General features: G+C 43.6%; 1 protein-coding gene across 3 annotated transcripts in view; it reads right to left on the bottom strand.

Moving 5' to 3' along the window:
- Positions 1–21,736, bottom strand: part of Klhl22 (kelch like family member 22) — a 39,384-nt gene extending 17,648 nt beyond the window's left edge. Inside the window, exons 1-4 of one of the 3 annotated variants that reach the window (XM_076867034.1) lie at positions 21,715–21,736; positions 15,646–15,909; positions 6,464–6,629; positions 1,061–1,779 (exon numbers count right to left, since the gene is read on the bottom strand). In XM_076867034.1, coding sequence (XP_076723149.1) covers positions 1,061–1,779; positions 6,464–6,629; positions 15,646–15,872 — 1,112 coding nt within the window. In that variant the 5' untranslated portion in view covers positions 15,873–15,909; positions 21,715–21,736. Of the gene's footprint in view, positions 1–1,060; positions 1,780–6,463; positions 6,630–15,645; positions 15,913–21,666 lie in introns of all 3 variants that reach the window. The other 2 variants (XM_076867026.1, XM_076867030.1) reach the window with 2 other exon arrangements.
- Positions 21,737–26,241: the final 4,505 nt, after the last annotated feature.

Raw genomic sequence — 26,241 nt, forward strand, 5'->3', positions numbered from 1 at the left:
AGGTGACCGATTGCTTCCTGGGGCTTTGAAAGCAGAAGTGGATGAGGAATGGCTGTCTCTTTCTTAAGATCACTACGCTTGTATCCAAGTGGCACAGCCAAGCCAGACCCCATCCCCACCCTTACCGCAGAAAACAGAACATGAACATAAAACTGTGTCAGTGCCTAGCTCAGGGCTGCCAAAAGCAGTTAGCACTCTGCAGCACTCTCAGCCAGCAGGGTGGGGTGACTCCACATGCACCAAGGTATGGTAGAGGGTCACCTGGAAACCCACTGGTAGCTGACATTATGGTAACCTGACCTATTGTCTCTAGCTCTGTGCAAAGAAATGGATCTCTGAGGTCACAGCCTTCTGACTGATAGAGCTAGAAGCATCCTATAGAACATAGCAACCCATAAAACCCCCTAAGAAAATTACCTCCTCCCAGAAGGACCTTGTACCTAGCACTCAGATGTATACTGGGACAAAGAGAATTTAACAGAAGGCTCAATATTGTTTGTTGGCCCTTCCTGATCCTCAGGCTGAGCATATTCTCAGGTGGGGATGGCAGCAGGAAGTCATCCTCTACCATGTAGGTCAGTTAAAAGAGAAGTAAGAGCAGAGAAGACCAGCAAGGAAGCTGAAATAAAAAACTGCAAAGCTTAAGAGAGAGCAAGATGAAAGAAGCAGCTACCCTGTCCAGAATTCTTCAGCTTCTTCCTGCCATGGCTTCCCACTCCTTAGGTTGAGCCAGTCAGGCTCCTCCATGGCAAAGCTGAGATCCAAGGTAAGGAGGTTTCTGAGAAGCAGGGGAGGGGGGAAAAAGAAAAGAAAGCAATCCTGGTGCCCCTTTTCCTTGTATCGCTATAGTCCACATTCTCTGAATTCACCTGGATTTTATTCTACAAAACAAGTATATCTCTGACAAGCTGCAACCTTCATGTAAAAAGCAAACTGAAGAACTAAGTCTGTGGTGACATGCCCTTCACATGTCTGCTGACCAGGCTTCTTAATACATGACTCCTGCACTTATGTTCAGTATTACCTGAACATAAAGGTACCAACAAGTGGCCTTTCCTACCTCCAGCATCGGGACTCCGCTCGGAATCCTTGGACATTGTTGTCCCCTCCAATCAAATACACGAAGTTGTTGAGCACTGCAATGCCCTGGTTGGACATGCGGGGAGCCAGAGAGGCAGTGAAGTGTTTCCATTCTCCTAGCAGGGGGTTCAGGTACTTGGCCTGGTCACTGAGGACTGTGGATGGTGTGGAGTGAATGCCCCCAAACCCTACAACACACTGGAAGTCTGAACGAAGCTCCGTCTGGGGGCTCTGCAGGCTGGGCTGCAGGCTCTCATTCCGATGATACATAAGGGCACTGGCCACTGTGTCCCTCAGTGGGCTGGGGTCCAGCTTGTCATGTAGCCGCTGAAGGACCTCAGCTTCCATCAGAGGAAACCGCACTGTTTCAAGGAGCTTGGGAGGTTCATGCAGGGAGATCTGGTCAGCCTGCACCTGCTCCAAGGTGTAATGGTAGAGCAGGGCCCCCTCATACACCTCAGTCTCACAGGACACCTCCAGGCGATTGCTGCTGAGGAGGGAGTAGACCTTCTCCAAGGGAAGCTGGCGATACTTGTCAGTCCGCGAGAAGGCTACAAAGTTTTTGAGGATGTAGGTGTCCAGCTGCTCCGTCAGGCGGCTCAAGTCAAAAAGCTCTGCCAGCCGGTAGACATCAAGGATGTTCTCCTCGTCCACCCAGGACATGAGGAAATCGCAGCAGAAATGGATAATTTCTGGGATCTGCAAAGAGAAGGACACCCACTTAAGCCTGGGTTGGCCAACAACATTGAGGAGTGGGATAGAGTGATGGCAGAAATAAAGCGTACACAGCCCCTCTCAACTGTCCCTAACCTTTCCAGACACACTAGAGATATTTGGGGATTACAACAGACTGACTGGGAAACATACCAAGTGGGCCAAATGTGGCATATTCTTAATCTCTAAGCCTCAGTTTCCTTATTTATAAAACAGGAATAGTTAAAGTTGAGAGGAATATGTTGACAAATGCACAGGAACTAGCTGGCACAGAGGGGATCCTTCATATATGCCAACTATCTTTTTACATCAAAAGTACAGGCTCTCCAGAGAAGAATGAAGCAACATAAACTGTCACTGTGTCAGGCATCCCTGATTGGGAAGGTGCCCTGGACTACTCCCTGACCCCACCTAGGGCTTTTTATAAGAGTCTGCCTCTCCAAAAGTACAGGGACTGAAAACATATATCCAGTTCTTTTCTCCTGCTGGACTCTCACTATAGGCAGCTCAGTCAAAGCTGCAGGCCCAGAGATCCCACCAGAGCCCATGAGACCTAGGACCAGGCCCAATGTCACACACAATCAAAAGTTCCAGCAGAGCATCTCCAGATACCTGCCCAGCATTCACCTCAAGATCATGACTTGACTTTCTTGAAAATCTGGCAAGCCATCCTGAGACTCCTGCCTGAGTCAAGAGACCTATTTGACTCCAGTGAGAGCAGAGTCCCCAAGTGTCTGAATTACCTATTCTCAACTGCATAGAATCACTGATGGATGGGAAGGAAAACAACTGAGAGAATGGCAATTGGATGAGAAGGAGCCAAGAACTGATCTATAACCTGACCTGCTCTCTGCCAATGCTGTTCAAGGATGCCCTGGGCTCTGAAAGGCAAAGCATGGCAGAAGAAAAGACATAAGGATGTGCTCTAGTGAAAAATACCTGGGATGACAAACCATGTGCTGATAAATTCTTTAGGAAACGGAATTTTAGAGTTTCTTTAAAAATGGAAATATAGTCAGAAATGGTGGTGCATGCCTATAATCCCAGTGACACAGAAGGCTGAGGCAGGAGGATCATAAATATGAGGCCAGCCTTAGCAATTTAACAAGATCTTCAACAACTTAGCAAGACCCTGTCTCAAAATAAAAAAATAGGTCTGGGGTTGTAACTCAGTAGTAGAGTGCTTTCCTTGCATGTGTTAGACACTGGGTTCAATCCTCAGCACCACATAAAAAATATCAATACCAATAAAATAAAGGTATTATGTCTACTACAAAGGAAAAAATATTTTTTAAAAATAAATAAATAGATAAATGAAAAGCAAGTTTACTGGTAGACTTCAGCTCTTGGGTGCAATCCTTAGTACCAATAAATAAATAAAAATAAAAATGGGAGTATAGCTAGACTTCTCTATTTGCAGGTTCTACTTGTGAAGAAACCAACTATAGGTTAAAAAATATATATATATATTCAAGGGCTGGGGATGTGGCTCAAGCAGTAGCACGCTCGCCTGGCATGCGTACGGCCCGGGTTCGATCCTCAGCACCACATACAAACAAAGATGTTGTGTTCACCGAAAACTAAAAAATAAATATTAAAATTCTCTCTCACTCTATCTCTCTCTCTCTCTTTAAAAAAAAAAAAAAAAAATTCAAGGCAGGTACAGTGTGCACACCTGTAAATCCAGTGGCTTGGGAAGCTGAGACAGGAGGAATGGGAATTCAAAGCCAGCCTCAACAACAGCGAGGGGCAAAAAAACTCAGTGAGATCTTGTCTCTAAATAAAATATAACATAGGACTGGGGGTGTGGCTCAGTGGTCGAGAGTGCCCCTGAGTTCAATGCCTGGTACTCCGTTCCCAAAAAATTTGAAAAAACAAATTGCATCTGTACTGAACACATAAATTTTTTCTTGTTATTATTCCCAAAGAATACAGCATAACACCAATTTACAAACCATTTACATTGGATTAGATATTTCAGTAATCTAAAGATAATTTATGACAGGAGGATGTACATGGGTTATATACAAATATCATACCATTTTATTAGGGACTTGAACATCCTTGGAATTTGGTATCTGCAGGGAGTCCTAGAACAAATTCCCCAAGGATACAGAGGGAGGACTGTACCTGATCAATAAATTAACTATTGCACTCAGTGGAATAGTTATTTGAAGCTTATTAATAAACATTTAACTCTTTTTTAAAATTCAAAAGAAAGCTCAGGCTTGCTTACCAGGTGATATGCTAAGGGCTAAATGGACACCTGCAAACTGTTAGAGAGGTATGTGCTCCACATGAGATATCCCCATGGTGCTGTGTTAGGTTCTGAAAGTCTTCATTTGACCACTTGTTTTATACCTTAGCAGGCACTTCTGCTTTGCATCTTTCTTCTAAACTACTACTTCTGTCATAGGCCTGGGTCCTGAAGACCAGGTTTTGAGGAGAATGTGAGAGCCAGCTCTAGATGAGCTTGAGAAGCAGTTCCCTGGAAAGAACCTGGTCTCCTACACCTGAACCTCTCTGCTTCCCATCCTATCCTTCCTATCCTGTTTTCAGAGCCCTGTGATAGATGGAATTTCATGGGGGATACAGCCGAGGCACACCCATGCAGAGGCCCACAAAAGGCACAGAGAAGGGAAGCATTTGCATGGGGTGACCCAGAAAGAACAGTTTTATTGAGCCAGGCATGGTGGTGCATGACTGTAATCCCAGTGGCTCAGGAGGCTGAGACAGGAGGATCAAAAGTTCAAAGCAAGTCTCATCAATGGCAAGGTGCCAAGCAACTCAGTGAGACCCTGTCTCTAAATAAAATACAAAATAGGGCTGGATGTGGTTCAGTGGTCAAGTGCCCCTTAGTTCAATCCCTGGTACAAAAAAAAAAATAATAAAATAAATAAATAAATAGAAGAGTTTTGTTGGAATTCAGACCCAGGTCTCTGGGGACATTATGAAGTCAGATCCTGGACTAGCACAGAGCACAGCAAACAGGGGCAAGCTACCAGTAGTCACTTGCTATAGTAACAAATGGACTCCATGATGTTATGCCAGGTAAAATTACTTTACAGGCTGGGGCTGTAGCTCAGTGGCAGAGTGCTTGCATAGCATGTGTGAGGCACTGGGTTCAATCCTTAGCACCACATAAAAATAAAAACAAATAAAATAAAGGCATTCTGTCCATCTACAACTACAAAAAAAAATTTTTAAAACTTGCTTTATACAATACTTATTTGTAAAAAATACACAAAAAACAAAGTCAGTTGCTGCCCCCAAGATGGCCTCGGGCTCTCAGGAGCAATGGTCAAACCAACAGAGACTGCGGTGTCTGTGCTGAGAGGTGAGAAGGAAAGAAGTGTTAGGGAGGATAATTTGGTATCCAAATGCATGAGCAATGCATGGAGGAGGAGAGGGCAGAAACCAGCTAGGAGGAGGATATAGAGAGATGGAAACCAGAACAAATGTGAAAGAAATGGAAACAGAACAGAGACAGTTACAAGTATGATTAAAGAGGATGGACTTATCCAAACCTGAATAAAGTGAATGAAAAAGATGGAAAGGCTCAAGGAGTCTGAGGTTCTGGGCCCAGGGTGCTGGTACAGTGGTCAAAGGATTCAGATCAAGGAGACTAAGGGGAACTCCAGGAGGGTGCACAACATGGAAAAGGAGATGGACAGGAGGATCTCAGTCACACTGTGGGGAGATTTTCTGAGCCAGCTGAGGAGGAAAGGGCAGTGCTGGGAGGTTGGAGAACCAGATGAATGTTCCCATGCAACCATGACAGGGAGGTAGGAATAAGAGAGATCTCTCAATGAAAGAACACAAGGAAAATCTTCTGCTATAAAGGCCACACTGGCTCAACTCCACCCACCCCTCATGCAAGTACTGCAAGGCAAATCATGCTTCGATCAGCCTAACAAGTATGTATGGAACACCTCATACACAACCAGAGAGCAAGCAGGGTGTGGGAGGCTACCACAGCCTTGGTGTGCCAGGTAGGGCCTCCAGATACCCACAAGACAGGTTGAGTTTTTCCTAATTGGCCCAAACAAGCTCTAAACTGAGTAAAAAGTCAAGCGTGACAAACTCAGCGTAACATTTCATTTCACTTTCTAGAAAAGTGGGAAGAAGTGACTCAACCTAGACTGAGCTTCTGACTAACACCTGAAGGTCCAGCCCTGTGTAATTGCTCCCACACTACTGAGTCAATGAAATCTTCTGAAACTTAAGACACACCACCAAACCTTCAGAAATTTTGATACTTCTATAGGAAACAAGTATCTGAAAACAATTTTAAAGAGATGGGAGTGGCTGAACATAGAAAGGAGGCAGAAAAGGCCTGCACATGCTGGGCTGGGGACACTGACACCATGGCACAAAGACCCTTATACACACAAGCCTCAGGGTCACCCCACTTGCCTTTCTGCAAGATCTTTTTCCTGGCAGGGAGACCAAGTCAGGGAGAAGGAGCAGCAAAAGAGTAAAGGGCAGAGGCAGAAAACAAGGTTGCCCAGGGTTGTTGGAAGTCACTCTGCTTTAGCTTCTTCACTGCCTGGTGTCCTGACCCTTCTGACCCACATTATACCAATGCCACTACCCAGTGGGTACCATGGGTATCTGGAGAAACCCCAAGGGGATACAGATCTGCTTTGCTTGATGAGGTGAGTCTTACCTGAAGCTGGCAGGCAGCGACCAGTGTCTCCTGCACGTTGCTCAGGCTGAGCTCTAGTTCAGAGGTGTATATGAAATGCAGGATTTGGCACATGGCATTGTAGGATACACCATGGATCAGGACCTCTTCCTGTTCCATCTCTTTCAATCCCCCAGCAAACATTCCTCTGCAAAGTTAAGAGAAAAGACCATAGTTATAATAGTCAGATCCAGTCCAAGCCACAAAGAACACTTAGAAAGGAGAATCAAGTACTCATCAATAGGGTAACAGAGAGTGGGCTGCCTGGCAGTGTGCATAGTAGAATGCTGACCACTGTATGCTCTGAGTAAGCAGCATGCACATGGAAGTCAACCTATGGAAGGAGTCTGAGAGTCTGGGCAGCCATTCTAGAAATCACTTGTCTCCCTTTCCGTGAGCTTTCAGGTGCCCCCATATACACTTCATGAAGGCAAGCCCATGCCTGCTTGTTTTTTGCTTCATTCACTAGTGCAGTTCTCAGGTCAGAGCAGCAGCTACTCCAGAGTATGTTTGGAAAGAATATGCTAATTAGTGGGAAACAAGTAATAAAAATAAGAGTCATTGCATTCAACATATGTTTATTAAGCTCCTACCAAATGCTAATAACAATTTCCAGAGAAGAAGCGATAATCATGAAGTACGTTGGAAAGATTCCTATGTACAAGTTTAATGCTAGCAAAGTACAAATAAGAAAAGTTAAAAAAAAAAAAAAGAAAAAAGAAAAAAGTAAAAGAAGCATGGTATTTTGGATTTGGAAATGCTGGGAAGGAACTCAAAAGGGCATCTGATCTGGGTGTAACTCACTGGAGCACTGAGATGAAGCAGGGATAGGCTCCTCCATGGAACTGAGACCTAAGGGTAGGTTGGTAGCAGTACATGCCAGGCAGTGGAGGGCATCCCAGGTAAGGAGACAGGTGTTCAGATTCTGGGGCAAGGAAAAGCTTAGGGCAGCCAAGACAGGGGGAAATAAGTAGGAGATGAGTCAGGACCAGGCAGGGCGGCAGGCCTGGTTACCTCTAGGGAAGGGTAGACTGTGCACTAAAATCTGAGTTTAATGAGACACTGCTGTGTGGGAATTTTACAGAGTGTGGCATAAACGAACAGTCTGGAAGCCTAAAGCAAAGGGCCTAAAGAAGGGTTGGAGGGGTAAGAAGATCAGTTAGACAGGAGGCTACTACAGGTGACCTAGGTCCTGGACAGGTTGGTGTGGCTGCAGTCACAGCTGAGAGTTCTGAAGAGCTCTACTGGGGCACAGGAGAGAGAATCTACTGACAGACTGATTTCAGGAAATGCACGGAGGACTCAGGGACTTTGCCGGGTGACGCTGCTGGGTAGATGGGGACACTCTTACCAGTGGGTAAAAATTCAGGAGGAACTAGTTTAGGGAGAATAGTCATTGTCCTGTCATTGACATGGTCAACGGTGAGATGCCTGTGAGATAACCAAGTAAGGACATGTGATTAGGTACTGAGAAGTAAATAGCTGGCAGCCAAGGCTGGAGTGTTTTTGTTGTTATTGTTTGATTTATTTTGTTTTGCTATGCTGGGGATGGAACCCAGGGCCTTGCACATGTTAAGCAAGTGTTCTATTACTGAGTTACAGACCCAGCCTAGGGCTGAAGATTTAAATGTGACAGTCAGCAACTTGAAGATAGTAGAGACCCTATTTCAAAACAAAAATAGATAGATTTTTGTGTTTCAACTGGGTAACATACATGGCTCAAGATTTAAAATCTACTGAAAATCTGCTGGTACCTCATGTCCCAGCTTCCAATTGGTTCCCTTCCCAAGGGTAGCACTCACTATTCCTGAGGCAGTTCATATTCAGCACCTTAGTTTTTACTTAACTAAACATCTTGTAAACTGATCCTTATCTATGTGTATAAGGTTCTACATTTAGATTAGTTAGAATCTTCTTGCTATTTCGCATAATGGATAGTCTCCCCGCCCCACAGTATTCTGTATCTATATATGCCAGGATTAATAACCACAAAAGCAGCTGCTGGGACATACAATCACACTTTGCTCTTCTTACATCATTCCCTACAGTGGAACCAAGTGCCTCCTCTGCACCCACAACCTAGGAAGCTCTAACTCTGCTACAATGAGAGGGAGAAATCTTACAATGAATGAGACAGAAAACTCTCATCATGTGTCTAAGAACCTTTTTTTTAATTTTTTTCTGAATAGAAAAAATTTTTGCCAATTTTCTATTAGTTGAATTTTGTTCCTACCTTTTCATTTTTGTTTTTGTAGTGCTGGGGGTTGAATACAGAATCTCATGCATGCTAGGCAATCCCAGCTCCTATCTTTTGGTTTTTATGATATATTCTGAATGCATAAATTTGTCTTTTGGGGGAGGTAGTGTTGGGGATTTGACGTAGGGCCTCACACTTGCTAGGCAAGCCCTCTATCATAGCCTTTTAAAATTTTTGTTTTGAAATAGGGTCTCACTGAATTGCCCAGGCTGCATCTAACATGTGATCTTCTCACCTCAGCCTCCCTAGTAGCTGAGATAACAGGAATGTGCCCAGCATTCTTTGTATTTTGTGGTACTGGGGACTAAACCCATTGGCACTTTGCTACTGAGCTATACCCCAGGCTTTTTTATTTTTGTGACAGGGTCTAAGTTGCCAAGGTCAGCCTCAATCCTGCAATTCTCCTACTTCAGCATTCCAAATTGCTGGGATTATAGGTGTGTCCCATCACACGTGTTTTGTTTTTAATGTAGTCAAACTTATCATTTTCTTTCTTGTGTCTGAGTTTTACGTCAAACTTAGAAGGACTTTTTCCTTCTGGGTTGATTATATTAGAAAACATTTCCCTATATCTTCCTCTAATTTTTTTAAAAATTGTTTAATACTTCACACTTAAAACTGTTGATCTGGCTAAGATTTAACTCAATGGTAGAGTACTTTCCAAGCATGTACAAGGCTCCTGGATTTGAACTCAAGCACTGCAAAAACAAAAACAACTGTTGATCCACGTGGAATTAATTTTGGTATAAGGTGTAAAACAAAGGTCTGACTTAATGCTTTTCTACTTGGTAACACTGATGTCTGTCTACTCCTTCCTGATTTATGATGCCTTTTTATCACCTACAAAGTTCCTGATGTGCTTGTGACATTTCCAAAATTCCTAGACTTTTTCTATAATCTTTCCTCTCTTTACCCACCAGAAGCCATTTCAAATACTTCAGCTTCATAATATGTCCAGGTTAGGGCTGGTCTCCTTTCATTACCTTTGCTTTCAACAATTTCTTAACTGCTGCTTGCTTTTTTTCACTTGACCTTTATAATTAGCTTGTGCACCTCCTCCCAATAAACCCTCTTGGGAAGAAACACATTAAACGTCTAAGTTAACAAAGAGAGAGCTAGCATCTTTGCAATGAATACAGTGGACCTTCTTATGTGTCCAGTCACCCTTGTGGTCTCTTTTAAGGTCTTGCAAGTCATCTTCCTACAGACCTGGCACATGCCTGGTAAGTTGATTCCCAAACATTTTACTCCACGTGTAGCCAGCCTCTTGAAGCACTTCCCCATGCACTTTGTAGTGGTCTGCACTTTTCAGAACTGTGCCATTGCATGCACTTCCCTTGTCTGATTCCTCTGCCCAGGACCTCCAAGATCATGATGTCAATACTGATCACTACCCCCTGAGGAGGTACACTGGCACTTAGACTGACAGATTTCATCATCTTAAGAAAGGATCCACTGCATGAACCTTGACTGGACCCTGAATGGAGGGAGGAAGGAGGAAATATAAAACATTTTAAAGACAGTTAGGAAAATCTGAATATGGATTCAAATATCAGATGAAATTATGTAATGATTATAAATTTTCTTAGACTTTATAATAGGTATATCAGAATGCCCCTAAAGAGACACACTGAAGTATTTAGGGATAAAATGTCACAATGTCTGCAATTCCTCTGAAGTGAATCTTACAAAATGTTAGTAAGTGATGAATCTAGGCCAAAGGCACAGATGGTCACTGAACTTGTCTTTCTATCATTCTGTAGGATCAATATCTTTCAAGATAAAAATCAGGTAGGAAAAAAATCCCAAAAGAAAAATTACATACATATCTATTCCCTTTTATATATATATATATTTTTTTTTAACCAAAAATTGATATTTAATTCTTTAGTATATACTTACTACATTTTAATAACTCAGAAATTGTGTCAGAATTGTTGGGTTGGGCATGGAGGTACATGCCTATGCTCAGGAGGCTAAGGCAGAAAGATCGCAAGTTCAAAGCCAGACTTAGCAAAAGCGAGGCACTAAGCAACTAGAGACCCTGTCTCTAAGGTGGGGCAGGGCTAGAGGAGTTGGGTCACTGGGACACTCCCTAGAACAGTGCTTCTTTCCTGTAGCTCTTCCCCTCCTTCTCTTTCTGCTTCCTGACCTTACTATGAGCTTTCATCCACTGGGCCCTTTCCTTATGATGTGTTGCCTCACATTAGGCCCAGAGCAATGGAGTTGGCCATCTATGGACTGAGACCTCTGAAACCGTGGGCCCTAAGTAAACTTTTCCTTCCTGCCAGATATTTTCATCATGGTGACACAAAAGCTAACACCCTTCTTCAAAATTAAAAAGGGCTGGGGACATAGCTCAGGGGTAGAACACTCCTGATTCAAGTACCAATAAAAAAAAAAAAGTTAAAATAAAAATGTTCATACCTCATGCCCAATAGGATGGCCCCTATTTAAAAAACAAACAAAGAGAAAATAATGAGTTGGTAATGATATGGAGAAATTGGAAACCTTGTGCACTGCTGGTGGCAATGTAAAATGGCACAACTGCTATAGTGATTCCTCAAAAACTTAAAATTAGAATTACCATATAATTCAGCTATCTCACTTCTGGGGATACAGCCAAAAGAATTGAAAACAGAGTCTTAAAGAGATATTTATATACCCATGTTAATGATAATATTATTTACAATAGCCAAAAGGGGGAAGCAGCCCCAAAATCCATGAACAGATGAATGGATAAGCAAAATATAGCATTTCCATACCATGGGATTCATTCAGTCTTAAAAAAAGGAAACTTTGCTACAACATGGATAGACCTTGAGGTCATTATGCTAAGCAAAATAAAACAGTCACAAAAGGATAAATACTAAATGATCCCATTTATGAGGTACCTAGAGTAGTCAAATTCAAAGAAAAAGGAAGTAGAATGGTGTTGTTAGGGTTGGTGGAGAGGAGATAAAGAAGAAATAGAGCTTGGTGGGTACAGAGTTTCAGATTTATAACATGAAATCTTCTGATTTTTTTTAACAACAATATAAATATACTTAATACTATTGAGCTGCACAGTTAAAAAAATGGAGATGACAGGGGCTGGGGATGTGGCTCAAGAGGTAGCGCGCTCGCCTGGCATGCGTGCTTCCTGGGTTCGATCCTCTCAGCACCACATACAAAGATGTTGTGTCCGCCAAATACTAAAAAATAAATATTAAAAAAATTCTCTCTCTCTCTCTCTCCCTCTCTCTTTAAAAAAAAAAATGGAGATGACAAATTTTATGTGATTGTTGGTGCATGTGTGTGTGTGTCTGTGTATGTGTGTTTACTAGGGGTTGAACACGGGGGCATTTTGCCACTGAACTAAGTCTCTAGTCCTTTATATTTTTAATTTTAATATAGGGTCTCACTAAATTGTTGAGGCTGACCTCAAATTACAATCCTCCTGCCTCCGCCTCCCAAGTCTCTGTGATTACAGGCATGCACCCACCATGCCTGGCATGTGTGTTTTTAAAATCATAATTTTAAAAAAGATGTTCAAGGGCTAGGGATGCAACTCAGTGGTAGAGTACTTGCCTAGCATGTGCAAGGCACTGAGTTTGATCCCCAGCAATGATGAAAAGATGTTCACCAAGTTCCCAGCAGTTAGTGACCAACCAAAAAAGTAAGGGGTATGAATACCACAGAACATTCTGCAGCAGAAAGAATGAAGCCACCTCTACTGTTGGTACCTGGAATTTCCAGGATATCCCAAAGCGCAGAACCCTAACCCAGTGTGCTGTCTCTGATATGATGTGGAGGAGAAAATTTCCTGCAATGGCTCCTTTTGGTCCTAATCCTCATCCAACACTGTGAAGACAGAATGTTCAGAATTCAGGTTTTAACTGAGAAATACTGTGCATGCTGGGCATGGTAGTATACGCCTATAATCCCAGCTATATGGGAGCTTAAGTAAGAAGATTACAAGTTCAAGGCCAGTCTCTTCAACTTAATGAGACCCTGTCTCAAAATAAAATAAAATAAAAAGAGTGGGGATGTTGGGGATGTAACATAACTTAGCAGTAGAAAAAGAAACACTACATGGGGCTGGGGTTGTAGCTCAGTGGTTCGATCCTCAGTACCACATAAAAAAATAAATAGATATTTATATTTTTTAATAATAAAAAAAGAAATACTATACATATGCCATACAGGAGGTTACACCAAGTGGGATCTGGATTAATACCTCATATTCAAATACCTTAGTATTTCCAAAGTAAAATTCATAGACTCACACTAAGCAGGACAAAATTATATATATATTATAGTTTTGTGGTTTAATGAATTTGAATTTCAGAACTTTTGGGGTTTTAGAATCGTGTATTAGTGTTTGCAAAAAGAAAGTGTATGGACGTTAAAAAAAAAGAGAGAGAGACAACGTGTATAGCTATATAGAAACATTTAAAAACAGGTTATAAACTAGGGGTGTAACTCAGTGGTACAGTGCTTGCCTAGCATGTGCAAGGCTCTGAATTAAATTCCAAGTACCTGCCAACACATATACACACATACACATAAAGTATTTTGCTCTATAATTCCTAAAACTAAAAATAGAGAGCAAAAGGGAAAACTACCATCAAGCATGGAAGATAAAAATGATCAAACAGAATCAGAGGTGGAATGGAATAACCATGGAAAAACTGGGGTGTGAGTCCCACTCTCTCAGTTGGAAGCCCTTCCTCCTTCTGAGCTTCATTCCCATCAGCAGGAAAGGAGGGTAGTGGCACCCAACTTCTTAGGGTACAGAGCCATGCAGACAGAAATGTATTTGTTTAAGTCATAGGTACTGTTTGGCTCTCCAAGTGACAAATGCTTGTGATGGTTAATTTTAGGTATCAATTTTGCTAGATTAAGGAATACCTAGAAACTGAAAAAGCATTATTATTAGTGCCTCCAGAAGAGATTGATTTGGGTTGGTAGACTGAATGGAGAAGATCAGCTAGGGCCCACACAGAACAAATATGGCAGAGACAGGGTGATCTCCCTTATCTGATGTTGGCACACTCTTGTCTCCTGTCCTTGGACATCAGAACTCCAGGCTCTCTGGTCTTTGGATTCCAGGACTCATCAATTGTTCCCCAGGGTTCTCAAGCCTGTAGCCTCAGACTGAGACTTATATCATCAGTTTTAATTCTGAGGCTTTCAGACTTGTTTTGAGCCATGCTAGTAGCATCCCAAGGTCTCCAGCTTGCAGAAAGTCTTTTATGAGACTTCTTAGCCACCACAACCAAATGAATCAATTCTTCTAATAACTCTCCTTTCATGTATGTATATCATGTTGGTTCTGGTTCTATCTGTAGAACCCTACATGTTAGGCACTCATAGGACTAAGAGGCAGATTCCAGCTCAAGAGTGTGAGACAGACAAGCTACTGGTTCTTCCCAATGTGCTTATGGCTGACGTGGGGTCATACAAGAAGTCATGAAAAATGCTGGAGGAGCCAGAGAGACTACTGGGAGGGCCAGAGGCTGATATTTGAGGAGGAGAGGTGTGAGCCAGAAGGTGAGTGCCATGGAAAGGGTACCTCTAAACATTATGTATCTGTGTAGACAATGTGTACACAGTAATAATCACTCAGCTTTAGGCTTTAGCACCTACAGGGTGCCAAAAGAGTGACCAGGGCTCATATGCACCTCTCAGCTAGCATTATGATAATGAGAGGAGTACTAAAAGACTTAAGGGTAAGGTGTTATAATGTCTTTTTTAAAAAAGTATGTGTACGCTGGATATGGTAGTGCTTGCCTATAATTCTTGCAACTTGGGAGGCTGAGGCAGGTGGACTGCAGGTTCAGATTCAGCCTTGGCAACTTAGTAAGGCCCTCAACAATTTAGTAAGACCCTGTCTCAAAATTTAAAAAGTAAATAAATAAAAAGGGCTGGATATAGCCCATTGGTAAAGTGCCACTGGGCTCAATCTAAATACCAAAAAAAAAAAAAAAAGTATATGTAGCTGGGTGCAGTGGTGCATGCCTGTAATTCCAGCTACTCAGAAGACTGAGGCAGGAGGATTACAAGTTTGAAGTTAGCCTGGGAAACTTAGCAAGACCCTATCTCAAAATTAAAAGGGCTGGGAATATAGTTAAGTGGTAGAATGTTTGCTTAGCATGCAGAAGGCCTTAGATTCAATTACAGGAGGTCCTAGGTTCAATTCCTACTGCCTAAAAACAGTATGGCCAGCCAGTCGCAGTGGCACACGCCTGTAATCCCAGCAGCCAGGGAGGCTCAGACAGGAGGACCATGAGTTCAAAGCCAGCCTCAGCAATGGCAAAGTGCTAAGCAACTCAGTGAGAGCAAATAAAATACAAAATAAGGTTGGGACCATGGCTCAGTAGCTGAGTGCTCCTGAGTTCAATCTCTGGTACCAAAAAAAAAAAAAAAAAGTATGCCTATATAAAGACAGGAAAGCAATGTGGCAAAAGTGTTAACTGACATGTATTCAGATGTCCATCATATTATTCTTTTAACTTTTCCTCAGTTTTTCAAATTTTTCCAAAAGAAGATGATGGGGATAGGGATGGAAACCAGAGTAAAATAAAAGGCAAATCTGTTTTAACCCAAGGTATTGTCCTTGAAACAGAAGATTAATTTTATAAAAGGCAACATTATAAGTAAATCCAAGCATGACTATCTTAAATAAAGAGAACATGACCAAGAAATGGGATAGCTAAAAGAACAAACTTTAAGGCTCCTTCTGTATCACACTTGTTGACTGAATCTCCACAGCAGGCAGTGGAATGGCTCTGATGTAAACAAGAGACAAGAATGGAATGGCTCTGGGATGAATAGGAGACACTGTAAGTGCCAGGATGCCTGCATATTAGAGCCAGGATCACCTGTATTATTGTCCTTGTAAAAACAGGTGTAAGTAACTTACCTGAAGTAATCACAGGATGCAGCCAGCAGGATGCGATGGGCTTCAATGTGTCTCCCCTCCACCACCAGGACGACATCGAAGAGGATCCCACTGTCCCGGAGAGCCAGCAGGCCCCGGAGCAGGGCCTGAGAGTGCTGTGTGCTGCGGTAGGTGTTGTTGATGCAGTGTGAGTGGGAGGCCTGTGTGGGCAACTTGCACAGCTGGGTGAATTCCTGCTCCTCAGCCATTCTGACAGCCACACCAACCCTCACCACTGTGGCCTGTCTGCTGAAGACAGAGGGGACAGGGAATGAGCAGGTAGTGGAACCCTTGCCATGCATGAACTGGCCAACTCTGTACCTGAGGCACCTGCTGTTCATTCTGCTCCTGTGCCTCCCTCACTTGGGTGTTCCCTATGATTCCAAGCCCTATGGTTCCCTGTTTCCTCCCACCTCTGGTTCAACTTTTCTTTTTTCCTGATGACCTGTGTTCCTTCATCCCCAAAGTTCTTCATCTCATTTTGTCTCCTTCAGTAATATAGTAACATAGAAGGTGTTTGGGAAACCTGGGTAAAAGTTTTCCAAAATCTGGTGAGCTCGCCCCACCAAGGACTTGTGACATGGCCACCCTGAGCCTTAGGTTCCTCAACTATAAAAGGAGAGATAAAAGTATCACCCCGCCACCATCTGGGTGTTAGCTCAATGGTAGAGCACTTGCCAGGCATGCATGTGTGAGACCTTGAGCTTGATCCCCAGAACTACCCCCCAAAAAAGGCAAGGCCTGAGAAGTGGTCTGGAAACCCAAATGCAGTGTCCCAGATTTGGAAATCCTCTCCTGGAAGGTGAGGACCAAGATACCATTTCCAGGACCTGCCTTCTTTTACTAAGAGTCTAAAAGTCAAGCACAGTAACTTGGACTAGACATGGCGCATTAGAGATCATCTGCAACACATTTTAAATTTGAGGTTACTTTCTAATAATTGAATTGGTATACTCAAAACCTACACCCTGATTTGAATGGGAGCCTCAGAATCCCAACCAGAAATACAAACCTATTGCAACACACTTTTGCCATACAGACTGTAAAAAACTAGAAATGACTGTAGACAGCCAACTGCTCCAGACCAAGGAATAAGTGGTCTGCATGGTAAGCAAAAGCTGCATGGTTTCTAGGCTATACAGTAGCCAATCAGTCACAAGGCCATGGACATTTGCTCTTTGTACATCAAGTTACCCTACTTTCCCCTCCCCAAATACGTATCTTCTTAAATTCCCTGCTATATCACTTTTTTTTTTTTCCCCCAGTGCTAGGGATTAAATCCAGGACTTCACACATGCTAGGCCAGGTTTCTACCAATGTAGCTACATCCCCAGTCCCCCTACATTATCTTTAAAATCAAAAATGAAAAAGAAATTCTAATATAAAACTGTCCAAAAAGAGGTATCCTTACTCACTACTGAGGTCTAGGAGAACATACCTCCCTGCTGCCCATGTCTCCCTCCTCCTGAACTTGTGTGCTCTAATGCCTTCCATCAGACACACTCAACTCTCTAGTCTGTGTCCTGAATTTAGGACTTCTGCCCACCCCTACTCCCCAACTCACTCCTTCCTCCCACTGTGGATTGGCTCATCTTTCTCACCAAGGCCCCAGAGATGGCCAAAGCTAAGGCATATCCTCACTGATTACCTCCTGCTTAGGAGTATCTCCTGCCTGGAAACTGCCCTATGGCAAGTCCCCTTTTCTTGATCTCTTCCTTTCATCTCACTCACCCAATCACATCTCCAGTTCAGTGCCTAATCCAACCAGAAGTCCTCTCGACCCATCTATTTTTGTCACTGGTACTGTTTCTGTTTCCATATGGAAACCGCAAGGTCTCAATAAGCTCTCTTTTAAGTCTTGTGCCCTATCAGACCCTCAGGTTGATTTTTTTCCTTTCTCCTGTCTCAGAGAGTTACCCTTTTATTCCTCCACAGCCCTTACTCAGGATCAGATCAAGGGAATGATGCCCCGACTGATTTTCCTATCTCTTGCCTCATCTTCCCTAGGCGCCTCTGTCCAGGCCACAAGAAGGTACTAAAATGCCCTGAGTTTACCATATAATTTCTTTCTTTTTTTTTTTTTTTTTTTTTTAAAGAGAGAGTGAGAGAGTTGAGAGAGAGAGAGAGAGAGAGAGAGAGAGAAGTTTTCTTTTTGATATTTATTTTTTAGTTCTCGGCGGACACAACATCCCTGTTTGTACGTGGTGCTGAGAATCGAACCCGGGCCGCACGCATGCCAGGCGAGCGCGCTTCCACTTGAGCCACATCCCCAGTCCACCATATAATCTTAAATGATAATTCCTTATTGCTTCCCACCTGAGGCTCCCTGTGACCTGGTTCAAAATCCTCCTTCAGGTCTTCCTTCCTTTTCCTGGCCTTACACCAAAAGAAAAAACTGTCATCCTCTCAACACTTTCAGTCTCTCTCCTAGACCCCTCATAATCCTATATTGGTTGTGGTCTAACTCAATCATTTGTACCTTTATTTCCTTATCATAAATATGATAAACATGCCCAATCACTGGAACCTGTCTTATCTATTCACCATTAGGAGATGTAGTATTCTGGAGGGATCTATCTCACAAGCATCTCAAAGTGCCTGTGGACATACTTGCTAACCACAGACTCTGGGCACTTGGCTCCTATTTCCAAACCTTAACTTCCTCATCACCACTGTGACCACCATACATTCAAGAGGCCTCCTTCTCAAGGGGTGACCATGATGACTGATTGTCTTAACAAACATCAACCTCTCAAACAGGGTTGCCATAGCTTTGAGCGCAGCAGCTCATCTTCCCTTTTAGTATACATGTAGCTATTCCCTAAACATCCACCATAAAAACAAGCATAATAAACAGGAAGATTTCCGTGTGCAGGCAAAGCGTGTTTATCGAGCACAATTAAAGGAACTCAGTTAGGTGCTGAGTGGAGAGTGAAAACCAATTCCCTTCTATGAAGGAGCACAGCCTAAAATGCAACATTGAAGACCATGTATTTGCAGAAGCACTAGCCATTACCAAAACATCACCTTCAGGAGAACAGGTGTTGGGGCACAGGAATTCAACAGAACCACAGCCAATAGTTAAAATGAGCAAATTAGAACTTAAGATACAGTTACCAAAATTGTAAAATCTCAAGGTCATACAGAAAGAAAACAGCAAATTGCAGAATCACTATAGTACAACTTGGTTTACAAAAAGTTTGAAGACATACAAAATGATACTATCCAATATTGCTTATAGATAGATAGTATGGCATAAAACACTATAAACACATTTATAAGAACAAGAGCCAGGCATGGTGGCACACACCTGTAATCTCAGTGGCACGGGAGGCTAAGGCAGGAGGATTGCAAGTTCAAAGCCAGCCTCAGCAACTTAGCGAGACTCTAAGCAATCTAGCAAGAACTTGTCCCTAAATTAAAAAGGGCTGGGGATGTGGCTCAGTGGCTTAGTGGTTGAATGCCCCTGAGTTTAATCCCCAGTACCAAAAACGAAACAAAACAAACCAAGAAACGTCAAATTCAGGATGAGCATTTTCTCTAGGAAGAAAAAAGGGAATGTTTTGCTTCTTAAAAAAACAAGAAAAGGGGCTAGGGATGTGGCTCAAGTGGTTGCGCACTCGCCTGGCATGCGTGCGGCCCGGGTTCGATCCTCAGCACCACATATAAAACAAAGATGTTGTGTCGGCCAAAAACTAAAAAATAAATATTAAAATTCTCTCTCTCTCTCTCTCTCCCCCTCTCCCTCTCTCTTTAAAAGAAAAAAGAAAAAAAAACACGTAAGACAAAACATTAGAATTTGACAGTAATATTATTCCTGCTATGTACTTATGCACCAACCAGATCTCCTCTCAGAGGAAACTTTTATTTTACTTTCCTGCATACCCTTCCAGAAGGAATCTGTGGGTTTTTTTCCACAGCATGGGGGATGAAACCCAGGGCCTCACGTACACTAGGCAAGTGCTCTACCACTGAGCTACATTCTCAACCCCTGCCCAGCTGACCCCCAATCCTGGTGAAACATATGGGCTTTCTCCCATTGTTTGCTATTGCAAACAGTTGTGCATTGAGTCATTTAGATGTGCCATACGTGCAGCAGATATCTGAGGAATATTTCCTAGATACAGAACTGCTGGGTCATTTTATTTTTAGAGTACACTTGTCATTTTAATGAACATTGCCAAATTGTCCTCCATAGAGGTTGTACCAATTTATTCTCCCCACCAGCAAAGAATGAAAACCTGATTCAGGCCACTGTCTAGCTTACCAAGAGTGTTTCTTTTACACTTTTGCTGATTTAAATTAAAAAGAACAGCAATTCTGACTACAACCACATTTTTGTAATCGGTAGTACTTTTTAAAGTAAAGAATTAGGTGGAGCTGGGCATGGTGGTACATGCCTGTAACCTCAGTGGCTCAGAAGGTTGAGGTAGGAGGACCACAAGTTCAAAGCCAACCTCAGTAATAAAATAAAAAACAAAAAGGGCTAGGGATGTGGCTCAGAGGTTAAGCACTCCTGGGTTCAATCTCTGGTACAAAAAAAAAAAAAATTAGATGAAAATGTGACTCATTCTTTGTTAATCATTTCTGATGCTTTTCTATAATAAATAAATGTTCCTGGAGATGGGTGTTGGTGGTGCATGCTTACACCAGCTACTTGGGAGGCTGAGATGGGAGGATGGCAAATTAGAAGCCAGCCTGAGCAACGTGGCCAGCTCCTGTCTCAAAACCCAATGTATGTGTGTGTCTGTCTGTCCTGGGGATGGAGCTCTGTGGCAGAGCTCTTGCCTTGCATGTCTGCGGCCCTGGGTTCAAACCCCAGTACCACAGTGGTATTGGTGAGAGGACTTGTGGAAACTCAGACACTGGCATCCATCTCACCCTTTCTATTTGACAGAGGGTTACCCTACCCTGAAGCCCTCCACTAGCCCTCCCCTTACCCCACTCCCATAACATCCCCAATTCTAGTCATCCCAAGCAAGGTTCCTCCATTTCATGCTATTCAGTTTTAGGGGGAAGCAGAGAGAAAACTAGAAAGTCCCAAACAGGTACAAACTGAAGGACATAAAACTAATTTTCATGAATTTATGGATGAGACAGCCAAAAGCATTTTAGAGGAATATTCAACCCAATTCCAAACATCATTTACTGAGTAGACATCCTCAGTCTTCTGTACGGCCCCAAAACAAGCAGTGTCTGCCCTCACGAACCCCAATCCTTAGCAGTATGAAGCAAATCTGCAACAAAAGCAAAGCGGACAGCTTGCAGAGAACAGAAAAGGGAGTGGGTTCTAATTTCCAGAAGGGAAGCTTTCAAACGGTACCCATTTGTGCTCCAGAATGAGTTTTTCCCAGCTCAAGGCCCAGCCTCAACGAGAAGGCCCAGAGCTAGGGGCCCCTTGGGGAGGAGCTCGGGGCTTAAGGTGGTGGCGTCCCCGCTGCGCAGGCCCAGATCCGCAGGCCCAGATCCGTTCTGTTTCCCCTGCCCACTATCTAAAATAGTGGGACTCGAGAATTTTGCACAGAGAGCGCGATCCCCGGCTTCTCAGGAAAACCCTTAACCTGATGAGGATGAGCACCCGCGGCTGCAGCCTCTGCCACCCTCCCATCCCGCCCAGACCTGGACGCGCGGCAGAGCAAACTAAGGCCTGGCAAACCTAGATCACACCAGGTGGCCTCGGCCAGACCCGGACCTGCCCGCCTGTTGCAAGTCCAGCTCTGTGCAGCGCCGAGCGTCGCGGCTGAGAAACGCCACACTTGGACTTGCCTGGGCTACAGGGCTGACCAGCAGACTAAGAAGTCAGACGGCCTGCAGCTGCGCGGAGGCCCAGATCCTCTGCCAGCCAAGAGCCTGCCCTCAATCTCGCCGCGCCCGGGGGTCCCGCCCGCCGCGCCCCCGCCACGTCAGGCCGCGGGCTCGCCTCAGGCCGCCGCCCCCGCGCCTCCGGCCGCGCCCGCCCTCACGTTCCCGCGCAGATCGCTCGACCCTGCCCTGCGCAGGTACCTCACAGCCTGCCCGCCGGGCCCGCACGGCCCACGCCTCGCAGCTGACCTGGTGCCGCAAGCTGAGGCCGCACTCGCAGGGGGCGGGGCGGGATCTTTGGTCGTCACGTAGGTCCTCCGCGCAAGCGTAGTGCGGTGAGGACGGAGGCCTGGGGGCGTCGGCTGAGGCGGGGGAGTCACTCTGCGGCTCGCTGCCGGAAGCGGGTGCCCAAAAGGGCTACACTGCAGCCGAAGAGCCTGTTTTTCTTTGAAAAGCGCCGCAACTGCGGAGGTGGCCTCCGCCGCTGACACTGCTTTTGGCACCTGGTGGAGCGGAACGAGTGAATGAAGGAACAAACACCTATTGGCGAGGGTCACGCGGTGTAAAACCATTTCCTTCACTTTTCCCTCCCTTCCTCCCTCGGTCATTCACTATCCCTCCTTCACTCCCTCTGTCCCTCATATTCATTCATCCATCATTCCCTCCTTCATCTCTTCCTCCCTCATTCCCTCCTCTTCCTCATTTATTTCTCCTTTCCTTCATTCATTCCATTCTTTACTCAGTCATTCCCTTCCTTATTTCTTCTCTTTCTCTCTCACTCCCTTCCTCATTCTCGCCTTCCCTCATTCATACACACACACACACACACACACACACACACACACACACACGCGATGGTGTCTCGCTATGCTGCCCAGCTGCCTAGACTGGTCTAGTATTCCTGGGCAAAAGCTGTGGTCCTACATCAGCCTCCAGAGTAGCTGGGACTATAGGGGTGTGCCTCTGATCGCCAGCATACTTCTCTTAAAGTAGATAAGGCCTCTGAAGGTCGCACGCCCCCTGCCAGGTGTGGGGAAAATACACAAAGCCAGTTTGAACAGGTGTTGATTTTGTTTTTTTGTACATTCTGGAGTAAATGGCTGCTCTCAATCCTGAAGCCTGTCCCCAGCCATCCTGAGGAACCTGTTGACATTGTTTTTTCTTTTTTTATTTTTTAAGGTAATATAATTTTTGTGTTGGATGAATAGGTTTCAGCTACTTTTGCAACAAAAAAATGAACACAAAGATATCTATCTGGGCTTAATGGTGCACACCTGCATCTTTGGTAGAAGAAATTTTTAAGCAAGTGTTGAAGGTGTGGCATGGTTTCCCTTGACCACTTATAGTAAAATGTGAGAAGACAGAAATGATTAAGGACAGAATTTATAATAAAAAAAAAAAAGCAGGACTGGAGTTGTGGTAGAGTGCTTGCCTAGCATGTGTGAGGCACTGGGTTCGATCCCCATACCACATAAAAATAAAATAAAGGTCCATCAACAACTTAAAAAAAAATTTAAAAACAAGAAAAAAAAAAAAAGACTTGGAAAACTGGGCTTGGGTGTAACTCAGTAGTGTGTGTGAGGCCCTTGCATCCATACTATATTAAGCCAAGAATTTTAAAAAGCTATTTAGATTCATAGAGAAATTAAGGCAAGAGTGTTCCACCCATCTGTGCACTCATGGTGGGTAGAGTTGACAGAACCAAAGTCATGCCCAGATCAGTGAAGGGCATGTCTCATGGCCTTCCCCACAGGAAAGGGTCCAGTACTGGATTTGATCCACAATACCACAAAATAATTTTTTAAAAAGATTTATGAGCAAGGGCTATAGTTCAGTGGTAGAGCGCTGGCCTTACACGTGTAAGGCACTGGGTTTGATCCACAGCACTGCATAAAAATAAATAAGTAAATATGTTTTTTAATAAAGATTTATTTCAGAAATTCTTAGTCTGGCCATGTTGTAAAGAATGAAATAAGCATGTCTGGAAAAGAACTCCAAGGTATGGCCAAACAATTTTATGAACAGTATGGAACCATAGAAACCAGGTGCTATTCATCAGAACAGTGGAAAAATGACCCCAGAGGCATTTTGGAAATTATCAATGCTGCCTTTAGCATCACAGGTCCAGAATGTCAAGGCCTCAGGAATAGAAAGATGTCAGAAGAGGAACCTCATCCACCTATTGGCTCCCCAATTTCTGCCATAGCACTGCTTGCCTGCCCCAGGTGTGGTGCAGGTTCAGTGACCACCACTTTGAAGAGCACAAGCAGTAAATATTGTTCATGTGGTGCTATCTTCACCACAACCTAGAGTGCATAAATTGTGAGGTGCAGCTACCTCCATGTAGATTTCAAAGGATGCCTAGAAAAGCCTCGGCTACCAGACAGAGATCTGCCACAAGGGCCACTGTAAAAAGTCCCTATTATGTCCTTATCCAACGTTGCCATGGTGTAGGGGGTCACTATAGAAAGTCCTTACCTAGGGCAGTGCCTGGCACAGCCATGGGGCAGGACTGCTTCTGAAACTGCAGATCAGTGGAGCTTACCAGTATGCAATTCCAAATTGTGACTCCAGCAAACGGGAGCTGCTGCCTGGGCTGTACCCAGTAAAGCCATGAGGACAAGACCACAGATCTTGGGGACTCAAACCCTGCCCCAGTGTATCTAGAAGTGGAATATGGAATCAAAGATGATTATTCTTTTTTTAAAATACCTTTATTCTATTTATTTTTATGTGGTGCTAAGGATTGAACCTAGGGCCTCACAAGTGCCAAGCAAGCACTCTACCACTGAGCCACAGCCTCAGTCCAAGAAAATTATTCTTGAGGCTTCAGATTTAATGTTATGGGCTGGGGTTGTGGCTCAGTGGTAGAGTGCTTGCCTGGCACACATGAGGCACTGGGTTTGATCCTCAGCACCTAATAAAAATAAAATAAAGGTATTGTGTTCACCTAAAACTAAAAAATATATATATTAAAAATTTAATGTTATTAGGCTGGAGACATAGATCAGTAGTAGAGTACATACTTAGTATATATGAGGCCTTGGGTTCAGTCCTTAGCATCAAGAAAAAGCAAGGTAGGGAGATGATTTCATGTTTTTTACTTTGTTGTGTTTTAGATTTTCTTGGGACCTATTTCTTTTTTCTAATTTCTCCCTTTTGATTATCCTATCCTATCACTGTTCCACCATCATATTTTGGAAGTATATACTTTGATCAAACAGGTTTGCAGATGCAAAGTAGTTTCCCTCAGAAGGAATCATACTTGAGTCTCACCTTTATCTATTTGATTTAGGTGAGATTCTGGACTTTTTAGAGTTGATGCAGGGAAAAGTGAAGAGTTTGGGGGCTATTGGGATGGAATGAATGTATTTTGCATGTTAAAGCAACATGAATTTGGGGGACAAGGGGCAGAATGCTATAATGTTGGTGCCCTCCTACTACTATAGTTGGATCTTAAGTGTCCCACAGGCCCATATGTTAAAGACATAGTCCCCAATCTTTGGTAATCCTAGAAGGTAGTAGAACCTTTAAGAAGTTGAAGAAATTAGATAATTGGGGGCATGCCCTTGAAGGGGATTGTGAAACCCTGGCCCTTTCCTCTCTCTGTTTGCTTCTCATCAACCATTAAGTGAAGAGACCTCCTCTTCCATACCCTCCCTAAGTGATGTATTGTGTTGCCACAGGCTCAGATCAATAGTGCTAAATGATCATTAACTGAAACCTCTGAAACCTTGAGGCTAAATAAACCTTTCCTTTGTGTAAGTTGGTTATCTCAGGCATTTTGTCACAGTAATATAAAGCTAATACATACCCCAAACTTATATATTAGAATTGTAATTAAGAAGTAGAGCACTTAGAAGGTGATTAAATCATAAGGTTGGGGCCCTCACAAATGGGATTAGTGCCCTTATAAAAGAGACATTAAAATAAATAAATAAAATAAAGGTATGTGTCCAACTACAACTGAAAAAAAATTTTTTTTAAAGAGGGGCTGGGGATGTGGCTCAAGCAGTAACAAGATCGACGGTATGCGCGGGGCGCTGGGTTCAATCTTCAGCACCACATAAAATAAAAATAAAGATGTTGTGTCCGCCAAAAAAAAGAAGAAAAAAAAAAAAAAGAGAGACATCAGGGAGCTAGTCACCCCATCTGCCATGTAAGAAAGCCATGAGAGGTGCCATTTTTGAGGCAGAGCCAGCCCTCATTAGGCACTGAGTCTGCTGGCTCCTTGATCTTGGACTTCCCAGGCTCCAGAACTGAGAGAAACATATTTCTGTTGTTTATAAATTACCCAGTCTAAGGTATATCATTATAGCAGTAGAAACAGGCTTAGATGGAAGCCTTTGGTGGGATTCACAGAAGCCCTTTTCTCAGAGTGACAGGAGTTGGCATGCAGTGACTGAGGTGAAGACAGTAGGAGTATATGGACAGCCCGGATTCTGAGATGAGTACAGATGGGACCCTAGCTTGAAGGGAGAGAGTAGAGGCAGTGTCTTCACCGTGGAGTAAGGAGCTAATAGATGGAAAGAAAGTTCTCTACCACTGAGCTATATCTCTACTCACCTCTTAAAGCTTCCACCTCTCAAAACTTTTGCATTGGGGATTAAGTTTCCAACACAAGAACTTTGAGGAACATATTCAAACAACAGTAGCAGAGAGCCTCCATTTCTTGAGGACGAGACCCTCATCTGTTCCTTCATGGCTGTACCTTTAATGCCTAGAATATGGCCTGGAACTTGATGGGTATAGAAAGTGCTACCCCAAAATATGACC

The sequence above is a fragment of the Callospermophilus lateralis genome, chromosome 1 (genome assembly GCF_048772815.1).
Source record: "Callospermophilus lateralis isolate mCalLat2 chromosome 1, mCalLat2.hap1, whole genome shotgun sequence".
Taxonomy (NCBI): Eukaryota; Metazoa; Chordata; class Mammalia; order Rodentia; family Sciuridae; genus Callospermophilus; species Callospermophilus lateralis.